This window comes from Gorilla gorilla, chromosome 3 (genome assembly GCF_029281585.2).
Source record: "Gorilla gorilla gorilla isolate KB3781 chromosome 3, NHGRI_mGorGor1-v2.1_pri, whole genome shotgun sequence".
Taxonomy (NCBI): domain Eukaryota; kingdom Metazoa; phylum Chordata; class Mammalia; order Primates; family Hominidae; genus Gorilla; species Gorilla gorilla.
The window spans coordinates 58,358,825-58,383,643 of record NC_073227.2 but is presented as its reverse complement, the minus strand read 5'-3'; the positions used below and the strand labels follow the sequence as shown (position 1 = coordinate 58,383,643).

The following is a 24,819-nucleotide window of genomic DNA, read 5'->3' as shown; positions in this document are numbered from 1 at the left end:
TTTAAATTTCCCCTTTTCTCATAGTGAATTCTAGCCTGTTCGTTAAACCTTTGAATCCACTTTTCCTAAAGATTATCAATATAGGACAAACACTAAGGATAAAAATGCTAACATTATATAAAATCTTATTTACAATCTTAACAAATGTGTGGCATTGTCTGTGCTGAAATCAGTTTATAATAATATGCTTTACACTTTTTTTTTTTTTTTTTTGAGATGGAGTCTCGCTCTGCCGCCCAGGCTGGAGTGCGGTGGTGTGATCTCAGCTTACTGCAACCTCCGCCTCCTGGGTTCAAGTGATTCTCCTGCCTCAGTCTCCTGAGTAGCTGGACCTACAGGCACACACCACCATGCCTGGTTAATTTTTCTGTTTTTGTAGAGACAGAGTTTTGCCCTGTTGGCCAGGCTCGTCTCGAACTTCTGACCTCAAATGATCCACCCGCCTCAGCCTCCCAAAGTGCTAGGATTACAGGCCATCTTCCTCATTTCTTATTAGTCATAGTTAAAACCTTAAGGCAAGGAATATATTGAAACCTGTAAAAGAATGTTAACTGTAAGCATTTACAAAAGTGGCTTAATCAAAACTTGTTTATTTTTTGCATTTTAGTGGGCTTCTATAGTTTTTTTTTTTATAAAACATATTCTGAAAAAGTAAAGAGTAAAACAGACATTCGGTGTTTTAATAAGGCTTGAAATCTTTTGCTGCCTTATTTTAAAATATGGTGTGGATATTTTATTTCTATCATATTAAGGCTTTAAATTACTTCAAAATTTAAAAAATTATAACTGTGGGGAAAGTGAGAAAAGGATGGAATAAGGTATGAATTTGGGGGGTAAACTTCCCATGAAGTATTATGATCTGCCTATTTAACTAGCTTAGTAGCTTTGCCTACACTCTATTCATCTTCTGTTTCCTTAGGTATAGTTGAATATGGTTTTAAGTAGGTTGTTGTCTTAATCATAAAACTGGTTTGGTCCAACAATATACTTTGCAGAACACCATGTAAGTATAGCTTACTTCACTTTTTTTTTTTTTTGGCATCCAATTGATGTGAGATAAGATCTTGCAATTCTTATTATTGAATTACAGAAATTAAGCATAATTTACTTACTTAGGGCTTTGAGGATTCTTGGTCTGATTTAACCTAAGTTTCTAGTTTAATATCTAAAATATTGGTGAGATTGGCAGGAATAGGGCTGAGGTAATAATGAATGGTGGTAGGAGGAGGATCTGTTTTATGTTTTAAAATTGCAATTTTAATGTTATTATTTGTTGGGAACATCATTAGTGATGTGGAATAAATTAGATGTATATAAAAGTACAGGTTGAGAAGAGCTATGATAGCAATGAATGTAGGTATAATGAGCTATTATTTTTTGTTATTTCTTGAAAGATAGCCCATTTGGGTAAAAATCCTGTTAGCAGGGGCAGTTCTCCTAAGGATAGTAGAATAACAAGGATTATAGATGTTAGTGATGGTCATTTATTTCACATACAGGATAGTGATAATGCTGTGTTACTTATATTTGCAATGAGTAGTATAAATATGGTTACTGTTAATATTAGGTAAATTGTAGATTTGAGAGTGATGGTGGGGATGTAAATTAAAATTGCGATTACTCAACCTATGTGGGTAACTGATGAATAGACTAGAATTTTTTATTGTGTTTGAGTCCTCCTCAACCTCCTACTCGAATGAATAGCACTGCAATTGCTAATAGTATATTTAGGTCTATTGAGGAAAAGATTTAGAACATAATAGAAATTGGGGCTAGTTTTTGTCATGTAAAAAGAATCACAGCTGATGTTGGGGAAATCCCTTGTGTTACTTCTGGAACTCAGAAGTGAAAGGAGGAATTCCCAGTTTCATTGCTAAAGTTACAATAATTATTGGAGGTGCTGTTTGGTTTAGCATATTTATAACTACTAGGAGAAACTAGTTTGGCAGTAGTCATTTAAGTTTAGTGACTTGTAGGTCTGCAATGATCCTGCCTACTGAACCTGCATAACTCAGGTTAGAATAGTGGAGAAAAGACTGGACTGGATACTAGGGCTCCTAGATTCTGTTCCTCCACTATCTAAAATCCACTGTATAACCTTGCAGGAATTCTCTTGGCCTTGATTTCACATCAGTCAAAAGAGGAGGTTGATGTAGATAATCTCTTAGGTCTCTCACAGCTCTAATAGCTATCATTCTAGCTTTCAAGTTTATTTTTCATTTTCATGATTGCATGAAGAGATTCCTTGCATACCTCCTTTGTCCATCAAATAAATACATTAACAAAGAAATAAGTTTATTCAGTGAAAAGAGTAAATTACTATTAAAATGTTTTTGTTTTTCATATTGTTGTTGAATCATACAGATTTCACTGAGAGATGGTCAGCTATTGGCAACAACTTTGGTCTAATATTGTTCTAGCATTATAAACTAACTAGAGTTCTCATGCCACCCAAAATTCCATCAGGACTGCACAGAGATTATGAGCTGCCTTATTTATTGTCAGCTTAATGGATTTGACCTGTATTTTAAAAAGAGTCAGACAAATTATAAGTTTTTGTCTATGAAAAGATATGAATATTACTATAGCATCACCACACAGGAGGCAAAGTCTGGTTTTTTTTTTATGTTTTAGGGTTTTTTTTCTTTTGTTTTTAACCACAAATATATTTTCAAAATTCACAAAGCATAAAAATGCCAATACTGTACAAAAATCCAAACTTCTTTAAAATCTTAATGGATTTTCAGCATCATCTGAAATGATATCAGTTTACAATGACATACTTTGCATTTTTGAGTAAGTTTTGAACATTCATAGAATTTTCAACTTTATTATTCATCTCAAAAGTCTCACAACAATGCCATAAGGTAGACAGCTTAAGGTCCCATTTGGAAGATGGAAAACATGAGGTAAAAAACATTACATGATTCCTACAAAACCAATCAATAAGTCAGACACCTAACTAGAAATAGGACATATAAATTCTGTTAAAAAAATCCACTTTTCCATTATTGGATTTTCTTATAACCTTGTGTATTTATTTCTCTCATTTGTGCTTAAATATCATTGAATTCAATTGAATTAAGCACAGAAATATTTAAATCAGTATACACAGTTTCACAGATACTTATTCACAAAAAGGTATCACAGTCTTATTAAATATAAATAAAATTACACAAAACACATATTCATGGTTATAGAAATTACGTAGAGGAAAGTAATTTTTGGTAGACAGATCTGCTTTCCTGTATCTACTAAAGGAAGTGTTTAGTTTTAATATAAAATATGCTCATCATCAATCAAGCCCATCTTTAATATGCTAAACATTCTCAAAAACTTTAAATGTTTCTGTGCTATATGCAAACTGTAGGAGTTTAAGTGAAGGATGTGTAAGAATTCAAGTTTTTACTCTGCTTTCTCTGGTGGTAGTTACTCCTAGTCATTGACTCAGAAATTCGATGACATTTCATTTTTAAAGAGGAAATGTGTATGATAAGCTTTTTGTGTTTATATCTTACTGAGATGTGAATAATAACTGGGAGATAAAACATATCTTCAGTCCAAAAAACAAAAAAAAAAACAAAAAAATAACTGGGAGATATTTTTAGTTGTATTTCTCTCATTTACATATAAACACATATAAACACATGTACATGTAAACTAACAAAATTTTCCAACACTAGGGAAATGAATAGTCTAGATTTTTCTCTAATAAATCAGAGCAGCAAATCTAATCTCACATTTGAGGTCTATAGAAATACGGATGCATCTCTGTAGTCAGAACTATGGTGACAGATGATTGTCACATCCTATGACTACTTGTCTATAAGCAGACATAGTGCAAAATATATTAATGAGGCATAAAAGTGATTTTGAAAAAATTATAGTAGTTCACCGAATTTGTCTTACAATGTAATTCAAAGTACTTTGAAATCAATTACATGGCTTTAAAGAAGCAAAGATCAATTTTTTAAAAGTATAGTAAGTTTTATTGAGTCTAAAGCACATTATTAATGATAAATAGTAGCTAATCCATGAGACACTACCGTGTGCAGACACTATTGCAAGTGTTTTACTTGTGTTAATTCATTTAATTCTCAAAACAATTATTATGAGGTAGTACCACTTTTATTCCCATTGTAGAGGTGAAAGAGTTAATGAAGAGAGATGTTACGTAACTTCAGCAAGGACACACAGCTCCTATGAGGCAGAGACGATGTTTCGACTTGAGGAGCCTGGTTCAAAGTCCATGTTTTCTATCACTATTGCCATCATTAGGATTTGGGCCGTATGTACCACTTATTTGAAAAAAAATTGAGCTCGTTTATCTTAAAGCTTGACAAGGCATTCATTTCCATATGACAAAGATTTATTTAGTTCATAGTATATGCAAGGCACTGTCCTACGTGCTTTACACAAAGCTTTACACAAATCAGCTCTGACATTCTGATAGACACCTGATCTGATACTCTGATGGACATCTGACTTGTCAGAGAGCTGAAGACTTACAAAAGTACCAGTTGCCATATACTGATATAAATATTTCTAAGTAAATAATTGGATAACTCATTCCATCAAAAATTAGCGTGCTTGTCCTGTTACTAATTATTTGAAACCAACTCTCCTAGCCTTCATCTGCTTCTTTTTATCCTCCTGTGCTCATGGAAAAACGTTCCAAAGAGTCTTAATTTTTTTTTTGTCCTTTCTGGGCCAACTGCAACTAACATATAGATGGCAAGATGCTGTTAAAGAATAAATCAGAAAAGCTTCTTAACAACACAACATGCTTCCTGAAGCTAGTGCTTGAGTTATAACACTGTGTTAACAGCAAGTTCAGATACATTTAAAAACTTTTAAAATGTCAACTGTTGAGGTTAGTGATAGTGCTCTGTATTATTAGATATAAGCCCAGTTCAAGTCATATTGCAAATCCCATGCTTCTCCATTCTTGCACACTGAAGGTCCACTTATCAGTTCTAGAATGTTGAAGCCCTGAGTCTTCAGGGAAGACTGTTCTTTTTCACTAGAAGAATCTCACATGCTCCAGGTATTATATGAGGTAAGATTTTGGCATTCCTGGCAGCTCTTCATATCCTGTGGAAAATGATGTTCCTGTCTTCAATTGAGGGAAACCACTTATTTATCTTATTAGGAAGTATCACAAGCAGTTTCCCTTGTGAGTAAGGAATAGGTGCTGTCTGTCATTTGCTGTGTCTTCTTCTCTCATGGTAGAGAGGGTTTGGTCCTACGTATGTAAAGGCCACCTCAGGATATTAGATTTGTCTGGGTCTGAAGGGCTTCTTGACATCTAGCAAAAGCACTAATCCAAACTAAATGAATTTAAACAATACAAAATACGCAGGAGTATCAGCTCTGTGTGCCATGTGTATAACTCATGGACAATCCACACTACATACCAGTCTTTGAGGCAATCCAATCTCGATACTTAGTTACTCTGGTGTAGACTCCAGGTTTTTTGGGAAGTGCACATGATTGTCCCCAACTTACTATACCTACAATGTACCAGACGTCATGATTATCATAAACCAGAGGTCCACCAGAATCTCCCTGAAATAAAAACATATTTTAAATTCAGTGGGAAGGTATTGTAATCTGACGTTCACAGAGAAAAAAGGAAATTGGTACACAGACCACAGCCAGACTACAGACTATATAATGGGTCTCTCAGCTGAATTAAAATTTTTGCTAAACTTTAAAGGGCATTGTTTTTCATAGGAAGGCTAACATTCATTCACAGGAAATGGTTACATTATTTCTGTATCAGTATCCTTAGGTTTTTTTTTTTTTTCTAGTTTGACCAGGCCTGTTTAGCATGGTTTAGTAACTATGTATATAAAATGTTAAATGTGAGATTAGCATTTGTAAGCCTAGGTATACAATTTCAAGGATCTCTTCCAAATGCTGTCACCTTGATTGTATTTTATGGACCTATTTTTGGTCTCCTTTTCTTTTACTCACCTATTTCTAATTAGTTTTCTTGCTAAATTTTTATAAACTCCTTTAAATCTCATTTGGAAAACAAAAATAAGAACAAAGAAGATTAAGTAAATAAACAAATAAACATGTGGTCGTTAAAAGTGTGGTCTCAGCAGCTGAAATGCCGGTTTCAGGTCCAGCTCTATTAATTACTGGCTGTATGACCCTAGGTAAGATACTTAAGCTTTCTGTGCCTCTTCCTCACTTATTTATTTATCTGTTTCTTTAATTAACTATTTATTGAGTTCCTATTCTATGTCTGAGGCAATCTGATGTCTATTAGAGATAAAATGATGACCAAAAATGACAGGCCCCTGTGCTCATAGAGTTTGAAGTTTAGGTTAAAAACAACAACAACAACAACAATATTAAATAAGCCTAAAAACAAATGCAAAATTACCATTATGATAAGTGCTATGGTAACACACAACAGTGAAATTTGACTGATAAGGAAAAACAGGAAAGTTTCCCCTGGTGAGTATAATTGAGCTGATATCTGAAGGAAGAAGAGCAGAGCACAAGGGAAGTGGGGATTAGGTGTGTTATAGGCAGAAGGAACAGTACTGCAAATGCTCTGTGGCATGAAGGAGCCTGGCAAATGCAAGGGCCTAAAAAAGGAGATGGGTGTAGAGAGGAGTGTAAGAGGGGCAAATAGTGTGTGATGAGTCTGGAAGGTAAGGAAAGACAAGTCCATGTAGAGCCTTGTAGGTCTTGTTTAGAAGTTTTTGTTTGTATCTTAAGACTAAAGGTAAGCCACTGAAGTGTTTCAGAGAGAGATCTGACATGATTAGCATTTTTTTGGAAATGGTTCTGGCTCTTATTTGACTAACGCATGAGAGGAGCATAAGAGTAAAAATGAGGAAATTAGCAAGACAGCTAGTGTAGTTGTCTGGTCAAGGGAGGAAGGAAAGGAGCATGAAAGAGAGGCAAAGAAAGGAGAAATGGTGATGCAGAAATATTTAAGAAGGTAAAACAACCTATTAAGACTGAATCATGAAGAAGTGGAAAACCTGAAGAAATGGAAAACCTGAACAGATCAATAATAAGTAAGAATACTGAATCAGTAATTAAAAAGTCTCCCACCAAAGTCAAGTCTAGGACCAGATGGCTTCACAGTTCAATTCTACCAAGCATCTAAAGAAGAACTAATACCAATCTTTCTTAAACTCTTCCAGAAAACTTAAGAAGGAATACTCCCAAACTCATTTGACAAGGTGAGGATTACCTTGATACTAAAGCCAGATAAGGACACTTCAATATTCCTGATAAACATAGGATGTAAAAATCCTTAACAAAATACTCATGAACCAAATTCAAATAGATTAAAGGAATCATTCATCATTATCAAGTGGGATTTATCCCTCAGATGCAAGAATGGTTCAATATATTCAAATCAATAAGTGTGATTCATTACATTAACGAAACGAAGGCTAAAAACTATGATCCATTCAACAGATGCAGGAAAAGCTTTTGAAAAAATTCAACACACTTTTGTAAGAAAAACTTTCAACATAATAGGTGTATGTCAAACACAATAAAAGCCATAGTGAAACATCTAAAGTGTTTCCTGTAAGACCAGGGACATCAAAAGGATATCTACTCTGATTTCTTTTCAACGCAGTTCTGGAAGTTGTCGCTAGAGAAATTAGGCAAGAGAAAGAAATAGAAGACATTCTAATAGAAAAGGAAGAGATGAAATTGTCTTTGTGTGTTGACAACATGATCTTATAGATAGAAAACCCTAAAACCAACAAAAAGCTGTTAGAAGAGATAAATAAATTCAGTAAGTTTGTAGAATACAAAATCAATACACAAAACTCAGTAGTGTTTCCATATACTAATAGTGAGCTATCTGAAAAGGAAATTAAGAAAACAATCCATTTACAATAGCAACAAAAAATAAAACACTTGGGAGTAAATTTAACTGAAGAGGTGAATGCTTTGTATACTGAAAACTGTAAAATATAGAAGAAAGAAGCTGAAGAAAACACAAAAATGAAAAGATACTCCATGTTTATGGATTGAAAGAATTATCATTGTTAAAATGTTCGTTAAAATGTTAAAATTATCATTGTTAAAATGCAATCCCTACCAAAATTCCAATGCCATTTTTCACAAAGAAAGAAAACAATCTTTAAATCCATATACAAGCAAAAAAAACCTTGAATAGTCAAAATAATTTTGAGCAAAAAGAACAGAGCTACAGGCCTTATGCTACCTGGTTTCAAAATGTCTTATAAAGCAATTGTAATCAACATAGTGTGGTCCTGGCATAATAACAGACTCATCAACTAATGGAATAGAATAGAAAGCCAGAAAAAATCACATATATTTATGGTCAATTGATTTGTTGACAAAGATGCCAAGAATACACACTGCGGGAAAGATAGTCTATTCAATAAATGGTGCTGGGAAAATTGGTTATCTACATCAGAAGAATAAAATTAGGCTGGGCGTGGTGGCTCATGCCTGTAATCCCAGCACTTTGGGAGGCTGAGGCAGGTGGATCACTTAAGGTCAGGAGTTTGAGACCAGCCTGGCCAACATGGAGAAACCTCGTCTTTACTGAAAATATAAAAATTAGCCAGGCATGGTGGCACATGCCTGTAGTCCCAGCCACTCAGGAAGCTGAGACAGGAGAATAACTTGAACCTGGAAGGCAGAGGTTGCAGTGATTCTGGATCGTACCACTGCACTCCAGCCTGAGTGACAAAGCGAGACTCTCTCAAAAAAAAAAAAAAAAAAAAAGGAGAAGAAGAATGAAATTAGACCCTTACCCTTACACCATGCACAAAAAGAAACTCAAAATGGATTAAAAACCTAAACTTAAGACCTGAAACTATAAAACTACTAGAAGAAAACAGACAAAAAGCTCCATGACATTGGTTTGGGCAAGGATTTTTGAATATTACCTCAAAAACTCAGGCAACAAAAGCAAAAATAGGCAAATGAGATTGTATCAAACTGAAAAGCTTTTGCACGGCAAACAAAACAAAACAACAATTAATAAAGTGAAGAGACAACTCACAGAATGGGAAAACATGTTTGCAAACCATATATTTGATAAGGGCTTATATCCAAAATATATAAAGAAGTTAACACAATAGCAAAAAACAAAACAAACAAAACCTGATTTTAAAAAATTGGCAAAGGACTTAGATACCTCTCAAAAGAAGACATACAAATGACCATCACATTCATGAAAAAAATGCTCAGTATTACAAATCATTAGGGAAATGAATTTAAACCACAATGAGATATCTCTTTACTCCTATTAGAATGGTTTGTATAAAAAAGATGAAAGTCAAGTATTGATGAGGATGAAGAGAAAAGGGAACCCTTATATACTCTTGGAGGGAATGTAAATTAGTACAGATATTATTGAAAACACTGTGGAGGCTCTTTATAAAACTAAAAACAGAACTACCATATGATCTAGCAACCCCACTTCTAGGAATATATCCAAAAAATTAAAATCAATATGTCAAAGGAATATCTGTACTCCCATGTTCACTGCAGCATTATTCACAACAGCCAAGATATGGAATCAACCTAAGTGTTCATCAATGTGTGAAGAGATAAAGAAAATATGGTATATCTACAAAATAAATATTATGCAGCCATAAAAAGAATAAATTCTGTCCATTTGGGACAGCATACATGAATCTAGAGGACATTATGCTAAGTGAAATAAGCCAGGCAGAGAAAGACATATACTACATCATTTCACCTATATGTGCAATCTAAAAAAGTTGGATTCATAGAAGTAGAGAGTAGACTGATGATTACCAGAGTCTGGGTGAGCCTAGGTGGGTGGAGAGTAAGGGAAGGGGGAGTTGCTAGTCAGAGGGTGCAAAGTTTCAGTGAGGAGGAATAAGTTTTGAGATCTACTTCAAAGCAGGGTGACTATAATCAATAATACTGTATTATAGATTTCAAAATAACTAAGAGAGTAAATTTTAGATGTCTATCACAAAGAAAATGTTAAGTGAGGTGATGGATATGTTAATTAGCTTTACTTAACCATTCCACATTTTATACATGTATCAAATGTCACATTGTACTCCACAGATGTAATACAATTATGATTTATCAATAAAAAATAATGGACAGTGAAATCTGAGCTGGAAAAGTAGAAGCTGGAAGAAAGGAAATGATTAATGAACTGTGAGAAAACAGAGGAATCAATGGACAACAGGTGTCTATGAAGTTGAAAAAAGACTTTTTCATTCAATCAGTCATCACATATTTTCACCAGACTATTTCAGGTGCAGTAAATAAAATAGATTAAAATATGTCTTCCTTCATGAAGCTTACATTTTAGTTAGTGGAGAAATAGGCAATAAGCTAGATAAATAAACATACTGCATACTGGATGGTGACAAAGGCTAAGGAGAAAAATAGAACAAAGAAAGGACACAAGGAATGTACATGTAGGTTGTGCATGTTGGGAACAAGAGTTGGTAGACTAGGGTATAACATAGTAAGTGTATATAGGGAAGCAGTAGTTAAAAAGCAAGGGGGAAACACTGGGGGACAGTAGTCAAAAAGGAAGATGCAAATGAGCATTTTTGGAGTGGAGTAGTTTTTGATAACAAGGCCCATAGTGTGACGCTAAGAGGAGGGTCTGAGGTGGCTGAAGAGTATAGAAGATCACTGGAGAAGAGGAGGTCTAGGAACTAAAAGTCCAGCATTTGAACAGGTCAGTGTTTTTAATGCAGGGCGTGGAATGGAAAGAAAACCTGTTTCAGCTGTCACTGTCATTAAAAAATGTGAGGGGCGAAGGGAAATGACTGGGAGGCTGGGGGATGAATATGGTAATTATAATATTGCTTTTATCTCATTACATTAAATGAAATAATGTATAAAAAGTGCTTAATTTTTGGCTTAGCATATATTAAACACTCAATACAATTATTGTTATTGTTATGATTATTAAATAAACTCAGTTCTCGGTGTAAGAGATGCCATTTTTTTTTTCTCCTAGGTAAAATATATGCCAAACTCAAAAATAGCTAATGGAAACTTTCCTCATAAACTTTTGGCCTTGACTTTAAACTTACCTTACATGCATCTATTTTTCCTTCCATGAATCCAGCACATAACATTCCTGGAGTTATCAGGCCATCATACACATCCTTTCTGTTACACACATCAGTGCTTATGGTTTCCACTCTGGCTTGCCGAAGTGTATTTTGTATAGGTCCTATTGCACAAATGGATAAAAAAACAAATAAACAGTATTCCTCAAATACGATTGTATCTAAGACATAAAAGACACATAAATTGTAGCAAAAGCCAAAGATTATTTTATTAACACTAGCTATCATCTTATTTTCTGTGTCATAAATGTCTACATGCAAGGAACCATAAACATACATGTTCCAGTATTATATCACATTTGTAGATCTTTCAAGGATATTAGGAGCCTTAAAACTACATGCAAAATACTACATATGCATGCATTTTTTCATGAGGAGAGGGTCCGTAGTCCTCATTAGATTCTCATACAGGTTCATAACATTGATCTTGTCCAACTGCCACATTCTCCATATAAGGAAACCATGGCCCCTGGAAGTTCACTGACATTCCTAAAGCTATTCAAGTAGAAACCAGGACAGCTGCACAGATCTCTTCACCCTACTCTACTCTGTCATGTATTATTTAGGGGTGTCTCACAGCATGGGAAACAAAATGAATGCCCAATATGTGGTAGTGATCTGATGACAACACAGAACAGGGCTGGGTGTTAGGAGGAGAGGATACTGCACAGTTGAATACCGAAAATTAGTAGTTTAGGGCTCTGGGATGAAGCTATTGGTGAGTAGCCCTGAGCTAGCTGTAAGAGACTTTTAAGAACCTCTCACAAAGCCAAGTTGGATATGCATGGAGCATTTGGAAAACTTTTCATATAATAAAATTCTGTCAAAAAAAAAAAAAAAAGCTAGATTAAGATATATTAGCAGTAGTTGGCCGGGCGCGGTGGCTCACACCTGTAATCCCAGTACTTTGGGAAGTGGAGGCGGGCAGATCATGAGGTCAGGAGATCGAGACCATCCTGACTACCACGGTGAAACCCTGTCTCTACTAAAAATACAAAAAAAAAAAAAAAAAAAAATTAGCCGGGTGTGATGGCGGGTGCCTGTAGTCCCAGCTACTTAGGAGGCTGAGGCAGGAGAACGGCGTGAACCTGGGAGGCAGAGCTTGCAGTGAGCCGAGATGGCGCCACTGCACTCCAGCCTGGGTGACAGAGTGAGACTCCAACTCAAAAAAAAAAAAAAAAAAAAAAAAGATATATTAGCACTAGTTTTTTTTCAGGATATCCTTGACAGAAACATAAGTATCTCTTTTTTTTTTTTTCAGGTTCTAATTCTTACTCGTTTATTGTAAAAATCCTGGAGAAAGCTCATTGATGTAACAATAAAAGATGAATTTTTCCCTTTAATGCAGCCCTGTAAAACACATTCTCAAACCTCATGTCATCCAGTACAGCTTTTGTATTTTTTCTTATAATTCATGTGTATGAATGCATAGAGCTGCCTTTTTTAAATGAAAAAATACAGAATTTCACGGTCTTTTTGGATTTCTTTTAAGGCCTTTCAGTATAGCCAAGCTGAAGTAACACCTATGCATTGTTTTGTTATTATGGTAATAACAAGTTCTAGTTTATAATAATATATAGTACTTGGGACTAGGAGCAATGATATACTGCTTTTTAGTAACTGGTAAATAGTATGTTTTTGTCTATTTTAACTAGAAATGAGAAGGAGAAAAAAGAAACTATTTTTAATATATATAAAACATACTCTATTTAATAAAGTATATGCATAAAATGATACATTAGGTAAGAAGCAAAATTATAAAGAAAACAGCTTATAATATTCCTGATTAATTAGAGTTTCTAAATATAAAAACAAATGAAAGTGACTTGCCATTTAAAAAATTAGCACATCATACAACTTTTACATACTTCGGAGGAAATAAAGATCTTGCGACACTGTTCTGAGGAATCGTTGCATTTATAAAAATTGAAGGCTTAATTTTGCAAATACAACTTTCAAGCCATATGAGCAAATTTAACTTACATGAAAGGCACAAGATAACATCATGTTGAAGAACTTTATCTGTAAATTTCATAAAGTCTAGTCACAAGTCACTGGAAACTTCATAAGGAATCTCAGAACTGTTTTTAACATGATGTTCCGATTTAAACTGAGAACTGCATAGTCTTTATATCACAAATATAAATTGAAGTAAGAGTGAAGATTTAGAGAGAGAACAGTTTCTTATTTTGGATGCTACCTGCTTTACGCAGTGTTGGTTACTAAATATTCAGCAGAAAATTAAAATTGAATTGTTTTTCATTTTCTACAGCTTATCTGCTGTGTTTTCAGTTTGTAAAAAAAATGTATTTTCACATTACTGCAATTTTTGAAGAGTCAATCACTGAAAGAAATTTTAAAGTAAAGTCCTGCTCTACTAGCTTCCTACATTGGAATACAAGAATACAGGAAGTGCTTTCAACAGAAAGTTACGTAGTTCTACAGTACAACCTGTCTAAAGACTTGCAAGGGACCAGTACAGTGACTTTGTCTCTTTGGATCAGCCAAAAGCAGAGGCAAATGAAAAATGAACTTTTAAAAAAATTAACATATTAAAAACATTCCTGTATGAAAACGAATGCTTGTCTGCACTTAGATTTAGTGCTATAGAGAGGAACTGAGGCACAATGAAACTTAAGTGCACAAAAGGAACATGTCTGAAATAAAACAATTTTCAATGTGACTGAAACCCTTCGTCATTAGATATGACTTACGATAGGGTTGGAGGACTACTTTTTCATATTAAAGAACATTACAAACACCAGGGACTGGCCAAACTATATTTTATAAATAATACATAGAGTGATATTAAAATTATATTGTGACTAAAATTCTGGTTTTTAAAATCACTTATAATTTTGATTTTTCATAAAATTACCGGCTCTTTTGCTAAATTAAAATTAACTTCAAATCAAAAACATCTTATTAAATTTCTGGAGGACTGTTAGTTTAACAATGATAATGTACGTTTCTCAGTTTCCCAAACAAGCTCTATCAGATACACATATTTTCTTCATTTATGTCAGTATTAGATGTTCTTTCCATAGAACTTAAAGCATTTTGGTAAAAGGTTGAATATGATTCTTCAAGGAACAGCTCTTCCAATGGCGACTTGGTAGAAACGGTAATGTTGTAATTAGAAATATGCTGCATTGGATGGTAACTGTTTGCTTATTCTATTCATCATGACTCTAGCAACGCCTGCCATCTACGTACTTGCCGTCCTTTTGACTCTTTCATTTCAGTCCAGTGATTGAGTTCTTCTCCAGAGCTGTTGAGACCTAAATAAATCCAGCCTATCATCTTTCTTCTCATGCTGCTTTTGTTATACACAGATGGCATGAGTGTCACATGAGAAAGCTGAAATAGGGTCACTTGAAAAACAAAAGTTTCCTTGTATACTGGATTTGGCTGCCCTCTGCGGATGGATACCTTGCATTTGGACATCTCTTGATCCGTGGATTTCAGTAGAGTTAACTTAACATATGTATTGGGTGGTCTGTTTGCTGCCCAATTTTTTAAGTGGCTGCCTTTTATCACTTCTGCTGATAGTCTTCCATTTGTGGCATTATAAAGCAGGCTAATGAGAATTTCTGGAACTGAGCCGTCTTCAAGAGACTGACATGCAGATGTACTTTCACTACACGACATTTCTGACACGCTCATTTGGGAGTCACAGACAAATTTTATCTTGTGAATTGTTCCTTGTACTGTATTCCGAAGCAAGATCTGGAAGCCCTCCAACATTTTCAAAACAGAACTGCTTATTAATACAGAGAAAAACAAGCAGCATCAGGATAATAAACACCCCAACAGCTGACAAAAACCCAACTGCCTCTGGAGATAATTTTCTGAAACAGGTAAGTTCATGTACTCTACAGGTTCTCTCTCCAACTTCAGTCGCCATGATGAGCTCACCATGGGCCGCACCAACTGATGGCGGAAACTTAAGTATTTCTTATTTCTCATTAAAACATTCAGTTAATCTTTTTCTCTCTCTTTTTTTTGTTTTTTGTTTTTGTTTTTGTTTGTTTTGAGATGGAGTCTTGCTCTGTCACCAGGCTGCAGTGCAATGGTGCAGTCTCGGCTCACTGTAACCTCCACCTCCCAGGTTCAAGCAATTCTCCTGCCTCAGCCTCCCAAGTAGCCGGGACTACAGGCCTGCACCACCATGCCCAGTTAATTTTTTTTGTATTTTTAGTAGAGACGGAGTTTCACCATATTGGCCAGGATGGTCTTCATCTCCTGACCTCATGATCCGCCTGACTCGGCCTCTCAAAGTGTTGGGATTACAGGCTTGAGCCATCACCGCTGGCCTAATCTTTCTCTTTAAAGTAGAGTGCACTAGTACCTAGAAATCTTAAGTTCTGGTGTTTAATTTATACAATTACTAGACTTGATGTCTTTTAACACCCCTAGCAGGTTGGACACAGGAAAAAGATACAGATTTTATTGACTAACCAAAAAAAATGCTCAAAATATTTACAACCCATTTTAATGTTTATGATCATCATAAATTCTCATACAATGAGAAATAATTAAACAAAGGAAAAAGCTATCATTACATTTGCGATTTAAATTGTATGCTGATTAAAATAAAGTATATGTGATTTAAAGTATATGTAACATATTTATATCTAGGAAAGACAAAATTTGTGATTACTTACTGCCTTGCACTCCCGTAGTGTTCTGTCCCTTCTTATTTCACCTGATGCAGTTGTTTCTTTTCCTTCTATATTAGTCTCTCTCCCTGACTTTTTTTTTTTTTTCCACTGCTCTAGTTGAGCAGTTGAGGAGATTTCTTTCTTTTCTTTTTTTTCTCTTTTGGAGACGGAGTCTAGCTCTGTCACCAAGGTAGGAGTGCAGTGTTTCGATCTCAGCTCATTGCAACCTCTGCCTCCTAGACTCAAGCAATTCTCCTGCCTCAGCCACCCAAGTAGCTGGGATTACAGGTGCACACCACCATGCCCAGCTAATTTTTTTTGTATTTTAGTAGAGATGGGGTTTCACCATGTTGGCCAGGCGTGTCTTGAACTCCTGACCTCAGGTGATCTGCCAGCCTTGGCCTCCCAAAGTGCTGGGATTACAGGTGTGAGCCACCACACCCGGCCACCACTGCTCCAATTGTAAACTCAAATACAGGACCTGATTTTTACTTTTAACCCACAGTCTCCTGTTCTGCCCAAGGCCACACATACTGGAAAGACCATCACTTTTATTAAAAGCTTAAGAGGGATTCCTTAAGATAGATAGCTCGTTTGATCTCAAGACATTCTTGTGCTAAGAAAATTAGGTTGAAACTGCTCACCATCATCTACAATGGATCCAAATCCTGTGACGAACACACCTGTTTTAGGTGGCAACTTTATAGACGAGTCTGGGAGGCAAACTCTCTGAACTATATTTGAAAACTCAACTCCAGTAGAGAGCTGAACCAAAGCAATGTCATTTTCATTTGTTTCTCTATGGTAATTCTCATGAAGAATAATTTTCCTCACATTTCGTTTCACTGCGGGTGGTGTTATAGTTGCACCAAAAGTAGCAATCCATTGAGTTGGGTCTTTATTTCTGCAAAAAATTAAAAAGTAATACTTGTGATGCTTGACTTAATTCTGTAAAAAAAGACTGAGACTGTATTTCTTCCCAACTGTCAGTATTATGCTCCTGAAACATTCTTTTGGTGAGAAAGATTGTAGTTGATAACAAAATAGGAAAAAAATTGTTTTTAAAATTATTACAATTAATTATGTACAAATAATTAATAACTGATTAATTTCCAATTTTTAAAGTTCTTGCTTGCTAGGAACTCTTCAGGTTCTTTTTTCCTTAATTTCAACAAACTGTGTAGAAATTAATTTTGATTTGTTTTGGATAATATACATAGTAAGAGGCATTTTCTCTCCATGTCACATCTTCCACCGATTCTTATTTTATGACTCACTTTTTGGTTCTTATTTTACTGGTCTTACTGTGATCATTGAAGTGAAGTGTAATTTGTCTGCTTTGCAAACCTTCATGTATGCACATGGTTTTTTCTCCACCCTACACCCATATCCCTCCCTGATATACAAGGGCTAATTAATCCTAACTCAAAGTCAGTTCCTACCACCCATGGATCTGGCCTGGTCAGTCCCTCTTACTAGACTTTCAGTTCTCCTTTCACATAGATGCTTTTCTCTCCCATAGATGCTTTTCTCTCCCACAAGGTTTATATCACCAGCAAATTCTAGCTAGTCCTGTTATGTCTTTACTTCCTCATGGTCCTCCAAAGCCTGGTTCCTTCTTTTTAAAGTTATCCTCATCCTGGGTGACTGGAAATATATAGTAACTTGAAATTCTATGGTTGAAGAAAGGATTACTATGTTGGTGAATCATCAACCTTTAAATGTAACAACAACAACAAAAAAAAACCTGAAAGATCAGTGGTTTCCTAAGTGCTGCACTGCCCTAAAAATGAGCAGGCAGAGGCCAGGTGTGGTGGCTCATGCCTGTAATCCCAGCACTTTGGGAGGCCAAGGCGGGTGGATCATGAGGTCAGGAGTTCAAGACCAGCCTGACCAATATGGTGAAACCCCGTCTCTACTAAAAATACAAAAATTAGCTGGGTGTGTCAGTGTGTGTCTGTAGTACCAACTACTCAGGAGGCTGAGGCAGGAGAATCGCTTGTTGAACCCAGGAAGTGGAGGTTGCATTAAGCCAAGATCGCACCATCATACTCCAGCCTGGGTGACAGAGCAAGACTCTGTCTCAAAAAAAAAAAAAAAAAGAGCAGGGAAATGGGAGGGGTTCTGCTCTCATCTGTTTCACTTCTTTAGAGATTAAGATAAGATTTTATTCAAACCAGAAATCTTAGGACTAACTGAAGCATCCATTTGAAAACTAGACACTAGATACTAGAATTCTCAGAGATACAAAGACATATATGACTTCAGGCCTTAAGGAGTTTACAAATGAATCAGATAGAGAATAAAAATTATCCCATTTCTTTATGCATTGTCAATAAGAAAGGAAGCCTCACGTGATAGGCCAATTTAACATGTTCTATGAATACGAAAATTAAGACCCAGAAGTTCGGTGATTTGTGCAGGTAAGTGACACTCTGCTGGTTAGTGCCAAAAAGAGATGGTCCAGGTCTCTTTCCATCCTTTCAAGAATGTTTTCGCCACTCACACTGTTTCACAAAGACTGTAATCATTTTTCATAGACATAAAAGTTTTAAGGTTTGTCTTAAATATGATTTTGAAAATACATTATTTCTGCAGAAAAAATAAATTTATAAAAACTTAGGCTGGACGCAGTGGTTCATGCCTGTAATCCCAGCACTATGGGAGGCCGAGGCGGGCGGATCACGAGGTCAGGAGATCGAGACCATCCTGGTTAACACGGTGAAACCCCGTCAGTACTACAAATAAAAAAATTAGCTGGGCGCGGTGGCGGGCGCCTGTAGTCCCAGCTACTCGGGAGGCTGAGGCAGGAGAATGGCGTGAATCCGGGAGGCAGAGCTTGCAGTGAGCTGAGATAGCGCCACTGCACTCTGGCCTGGGCAAAAGAGCGAGACTTCATATCAAAAAAAAAAAAAAAAAATTAAAGATGTGAATAATGCAATATTGTCTTCAAAGTACCACGTAGTTTTCCTTCACAACAGTATACCGCATTGTGTGATTACATGAAATTATTAATATATCACTTCTAAATTGCACCTTTTTTTCTCTAGGATCATCACTTTACCCAACTCTTTCGGATTATTATTATCAGCATAAAATATGCTATAATGTGTCTCCCATATTTTAAAAAATCTTTCCTTTAACTTCACAACTTCCCTCAACTGTCAAATTTGGTCTGATCCCTTTCATTTAAAAACTTCTTAAAAGCAGTTTTAAAACTTACTGCATCTAATCCTCCTTCCATTTTCTATTGAATCATTCCCATCCCTATCACATTAGAAAAACTTCTTTTATCAAGGTCACCAGTAATCTCTACTTCATCAAGCTCAATGGCCAATTCCCATGTAGGTCTGTGAGTACCCAGAGCCTGCACTGGACCTGCTGAAACAAGTATTTCAATCGCCACAGCCTGTATTCTTCACTAAATATTAAGTTGGAATTCTGGATTTGTTTATTTTTAATTTACATAAAGAGAAATCAGTTATAAACTAAAATGGAAGACACTCTCACAAAAACAGAAGTGCAAAGATTGGAGGACTGTGTGAATATGAAAAAATCAGAAAACCTTCACAAGTGAGTGGGACTCAGATTTGCCCATAAGGCATAATGCCAGTTATTTCGGGAGTTGTAAATACACATATATAAGTGAGTCCCTTTTCTCTTCTCTTCTGCGAAAAAGCAACAGATAATCACCTTAGTATCTTGGAACCATCTGGGATGTTACCCTTAGAAGAATGATAAAGCACCTCTGAGAATCACCAGGGACAGGCTCCTTTAATAAGGTGCAGGGTGCAGAAGTAGTGCCACTGGCCAGGCAAAGGGTCTTTATTTAGAGTTTTGTCTTTGAGAGTTTAAAAGGAAAAGCTTTCTGTACCATGATGGTAAAACCTCAGGGAAGAAAGATGGTGTGTTCCTGACCTCTTGAGGCAGCAGGGTGCCTATGTATGTCTGTGTACATGAAGTGACACAGCTGAGTTTTAAGAGGTACAACCATGAAAGCCCAAACAGAGAGATTTTGCTGGGCTGTACATAACCAGTCTTGAATACTGTGAGGGGAGTAAGAAAAGGTAGCAGGTCTCTCCCACCTTCCACACACTTTTCTGGACCATACAGGCCTGCAGGGTTCCTAGAGAATGCAATGAGAAGAGAGAACTTCAAGAGGGATACCTACGATTCTTTTCTTATTTGTAAAGTGATGGCAATGCTGACAGTGGGAAGTTAGAGGGATTAACTGGAAAAAAATAAAACAAAAGTAGCTGACTTTCTTCTTGAGTATGTAAAAGAGATTAAACTCGTTACATGTGTAATAGTCTTCACATTAAAATAATCTACATATTATTTTATATAATATATAATAGGAAAGACAGCACTAGGGTCATGATGATAGAGGAAAATCTGTAAGAACTACAAATGACAAAAACCAACCATCATAGATAGGGCATAGGAAAGCATAATCCATTTAGGGGACAGCTGGGTCTACCCTGAATGGAGCAAAGGTTAAACTGGCAAGACTGGACTCTTCTGATGCGCTAAATCAGTGGCAGATGAGGACTGTGAAAAGAAGGCTCACAGCAGCCTTGGTTAACTTACCTCCAAAAGCAGTGAGCTGCTGTGAGCAGCCATGTGTTACTGATGAGGCTGGCTCCGCACTGATGGCCTGACCCTATGAGCTGGAGGCTGGCCTGCCATGGCCATTCCCCTTCCATAGCTGTTTCCCTTCCTTGGACAATTCTTTGAGTAGAAGAGGATGCTGGTAATGGCATGTTTGAAGATGTCATCCTTATTCCACAGCCTGCCACAGAAATACATGATCATTCATATTCATAAAAAGGAGGAAAAAAGTATATTCTGATTTGCTTTGGTTATAGACAATCCTTTTTCCCTGCTACCATGTGAACCATTCATAGCACTCAGCCTTTGAGCTTATTTGATACAGGTCTTGCTGATCCTACTGAGGTTCAGAAGAAATGTTTACTAACATTTCAAGGCATTCAGTCCAGGAATTAACTTCTATCTCTCCTTATAAAGCATATATAGATAATTCATTGAGCACCAAAAATGTATAGATCCTCTGCTATGTGTTTTAGATGTATTTATAGAAACATACATTTTAGATGAGAAAATTAAGCCTTGAAGAGGGAACATTGCTGGCGGTCACCCAGCTGGTAAGTGACAGAGTGGGATACAAAATTAGGAGGATCCATACCAAAACTAGTAGCAGTATCCTTATTACTGAGAGAGAGCCCAATACTAAATGTAGGTCATGATTTTCCCTTAACTAATGACTAAAGAGAATCAATTTATTGTGTTTGCAAAGCCCTGTATTTTAACAGATTTAAACACTATTGACCTTTTTGGTCTTTTAAAACTTGAAAGGCTAGTTTAAAAAAAAATTCTTCTTCCCTGATTTCAAACCCTCAATTGACTAGATTTCAAATCAATCTTAAAAGAGAACTTAAAGTGTTACAACATTTTTAATGGGCATGTTTGTCCACAATAGACCTTAACTATGTACCAATGCTGGAATGTGGGGTGCAGGGCAGGAAGAGGAAGAGAATGTACATAACAGATATTTCAATAAAAATGCAAGCAAATTTAAAAAAAATTAAAGCCTAAATGTTACCAGTTTAAAACACTCTCTTGAATTGTTAGATAATATTAAAACAGTTATTTATAATGAATATTAATATAATATCTAGAATATTATGTAAGGTGTTTTTAACCACATCTCGTAGGTCATATAAACTTAGAATTGTATTTGGTATAAATTTATAAATTTAAATACTTAAATGCTAAAAATAATAAAAAGACTAAGTGTTCGGTTTACAAAAATATAAAATGAGTCTTAAAAAGCTTGGTAAACTTTACTGCTAACTTTTCTGTAACTTTTTTCATGATCTTTAACTGTGAAATAAACAGTTAATTGTGGGTTTTGGAACTTACGACTGTTGAGAAGATTCCTCATCTTTTTGCTGTCAATAGCTGGAATAAGCAAAACATGAATTAGTTGGCAGAAGAATATATTCCCATTTTCATGTTGCATTGTTCAACTGGTCATTAATAGAAATGCAAATTATCTAAAGCATACATATTTCAAGAGAACATGAGATTTTTCATAATCAAGTAATATATAAATAACCCTTTACTCTGATTTTATTTTTGGTCCAAATTGTGTAATTTACTTTACAATTAAATCAGAGAGCATTTTATTTCCTGATTTTGCTCAGGAAAAAGAAACAGAAATTAGGAAATTAGGAAATAATAAATAAAGATAAATGTCCCTGACTGCTTTCTTTGGGGGCTCCAGTATAATCTGAGGCAGCAGCCTCCAATTCCCATCACAGTTGGTGTTTACCAACCTATATGGTTTAGGCATATTCCTAATGGCCAGTCTGAAATGGTAGCTCTATGGAGTTAAATGCATCACAGACCCCTGAGGGCCCAATTTCAAGGCCCTGATCTAACAGACTAGGAATTTAGTCAATGCAGGTTGATAACCTTGTCTCCCTGAGGATTCTCTCTTGTGAATGGCTTGGATGGTTGTGGCTCAGGCACAGGCACTAGAGGCATGAAGTTCTTTCACATACAACCAGTCCAGAGACTCCAGCCATACACAAACTTTCACTTCATTTTATGTTTCCCTTCTGTGACATCTTTTTTCCCTTCAAATTTATTCATTCATGTTCATTATAACTCAGCTACATTAGATGTTTGTTGGGTTAGTGATTGGTTTTCTGTTTGTCAGTGAGAACACGGAGAATTACAGTGATTTTATCAGAAACATTGACTTCTCCCCAAAAAGGGATGCAAGCCCCAATTCCTACTAGAGGTTTCATGGATATGTCTCTTTATTTAACAAAATACATGTATGTGGCAGAAGAAAACATACACAGTTAAATCTTCATTATTGAGCATGGTCAGAGAATTTAGTTATTTTGGTATTAAAACAACTTGTATCATAAAAAATCATTGTATGTAACCAACAATGCCAAATTTTTTTTAATAAATTGTACAATAAGAAACTCTACAGCTGTAACAACTCAGTAAACATAATATAATGTCACTTTTGTAATGGATATTTTACTTTAGGATATATGATTGTGGCTTAGGCACAGTTATATCATCAGGAATTGAGATTTCCATTTATAGAATGCTGGAAAATGCTTTGTTTTACTTTGGAATATAATTGATTAACAATCAAGGTGGATACCATACTCCCTTATTTCTAATTACTTCTTGAGAATGTAACAATATTTGTGGGGATTCTATCTCAAAATAGATTTAAAGAACTTTCCTGATTTCTAACAACAAAAGAATTAACTTTAGATAACTTGTTTCCTAAATAAATACATGACTATTGGGAAGGGAGAAGTCTTTTGGGTCCAAAATACAAGCCCCTCTCCCATCTTTTTTGGTATTAAATTAGAAGTAACTAAACTTGGAAATACATAACAAGAAGCAATGAATGGAGCTGGAACATCTATCACATGTGACATGTATGCTAGTGTTTGAGGGAGGAGAAAGAAAATAAAAAGACACAGTTCCTTCCCTTGACATTTAAAATTTTATTTGAAACACATTATTTTACTACCTTCAATTACATATTGGCATAGAAATCAGCTTGGGTTCCAACTAGCTGTAAGGTAGTTTGAATTTTAGTTTCCTAAACTTTTTGAACTTCCTTTTCTTCCGCTTTGGAAGGAAAACAAAACAAGAACTTTCCTATTTCAATTCATGAGCAATAAATAAGGAAGTGATGAAAAATAGTTTTAAGTTGGAAACAAGCTAGAGAACCTCTTTACAGTTCATGTCACTGGCTCTTCCTACAGGGGTAAACCTTCAGGAAGATGTCTTTCTTTGATACTGTAAAAAATAACCCCCAGAAATGATCTGTAAAGACCTCTGTGAGTCACAATACCTGTGTCTAATTCTAGCCCCAAGGTTTGCTAATCCCATGTCTCACATCTTCCTTGAGTCTCAGCTTCTTTACCTGTAAAATGGCGAAAGTAATACTTACCCTTTGGAACTTTTGTAAGGACCCAATAACATACGATATGGAAAAAAGTTTAGAAATCTTATTAAAAGCCCTAGTAAAATATGAAAAAAGAAAAAGTTGTAATACTAAATTTTGCCTCATAGTGGAATTTTATTTTAGTTTTATTCCACGCTAAGATTTTATATATATATATATCTTACAAAAAAAATATATATATATATATATTGCTTACAAAAATTAAAGGGGGTTGTAAGAGGAGGGAACCACAAAAGTGGTAAATAAAAATAAAAGACTTACGTGTGAGTCTAAATGATGGTTTGTTTATGGTCAAAGACAATTGTTTGGTCTTCAAACTTTGATATAAAGCCTTTTCAATTTTTTTCTTGATTTGTTCAGCACTATCAGTAGATGGGTATCGAAATATGAGCACTATAAGAATGTCCACACCTTGTTCATCTGGACTGAAGAACAAAAAAGCAGATAAGAAATGCCATTTATCTAATCATTAATGACTTTAACTTATTAGGACTCACATTAAACTTAAAAAACATAATGCATGATACATGTGCATACCAGATTTTTAAATTATCTCTAGATACAGAGATTAAAAATGAGTGTATAATAACCAGGAAGTGTTGGAAGCACTGTAGAAGAAATAAAGACAACATTCTAGAAATACTGGGTAAAATACCTACCTGAAAACAGTTGTTCACTGTCCTTACTTAGCTCATAGTTTAGAGGGGTTTGCGGGAGGAGATGTTCGTGAAATCGTGCTTTATACATACTTAAAAGGCTTGCTTTTTAAGGCATTTTGAGCAAAAGCTGCAACTAATGTCATTATTCTTTAGAAGTGGTGTGACAGGGAGGATCCTTTTGTTTACCAAACCTAGTTTCCTTTGCTCCTGAGCACAGAGGTAGATTCCATTTCCTGGGCTTTCCTGAGGTTTACTGAAACTTTCTAATGAATCTGGCCAATGAGATATGGAAAGAAATAATGTCCCCCACTTCCAGGTCTGGCTTCTAATAAAACCTCTCATAGCATTTTCCTTGCTCTCACTCT

The 24,819-nt window shown here is 35.4% G+C and overlaps 1 protein-coding gene across 1 annotated transcript in view; it reads right to left on the bottom strand.

Annotated features, from left to right (window-relative positions):
* Window positions 1-2,655: 2,655 nt before the first annotated feature.
* The window catches only part of TMPRSS11F (transmembrane serine protease 11F), a 136,762-nt gene continuing 114,598 nt past the window's right edge, over window positions 2,656-24,819 (bottom strand). The window contains exons 6-11 of the mRNA XM_004038740.5: window positions 24,057-24,220; window positions 21,707-21,745; window positions 20,354-20,555; window positions 16,408-16,667; window positions 11,061-11,203; window positions 2,656-5,568 (exon numbers count right to left, since the gene is read on the bottom strand). Coding sequence (XP_004038788.3) covers window positions 5,410-5,568; window positions 11,061-11,203; window positions 16,408-16,667; window positions 20,354-20,555; window positions 21,707-21,745; window positions 24,057-24,220 — 967 coding nt within the window. The 3' untranslated portion in view covers window positions 2,656-5,409. The remainder of the gene's footprint in view (window positions 5,569-11,060; window positions 11,204-16,407; window positions 16,668-20,353; window positions 20,556-21,706; window positions 21,746-24,056; window positions 24,221-24,819) is intronic.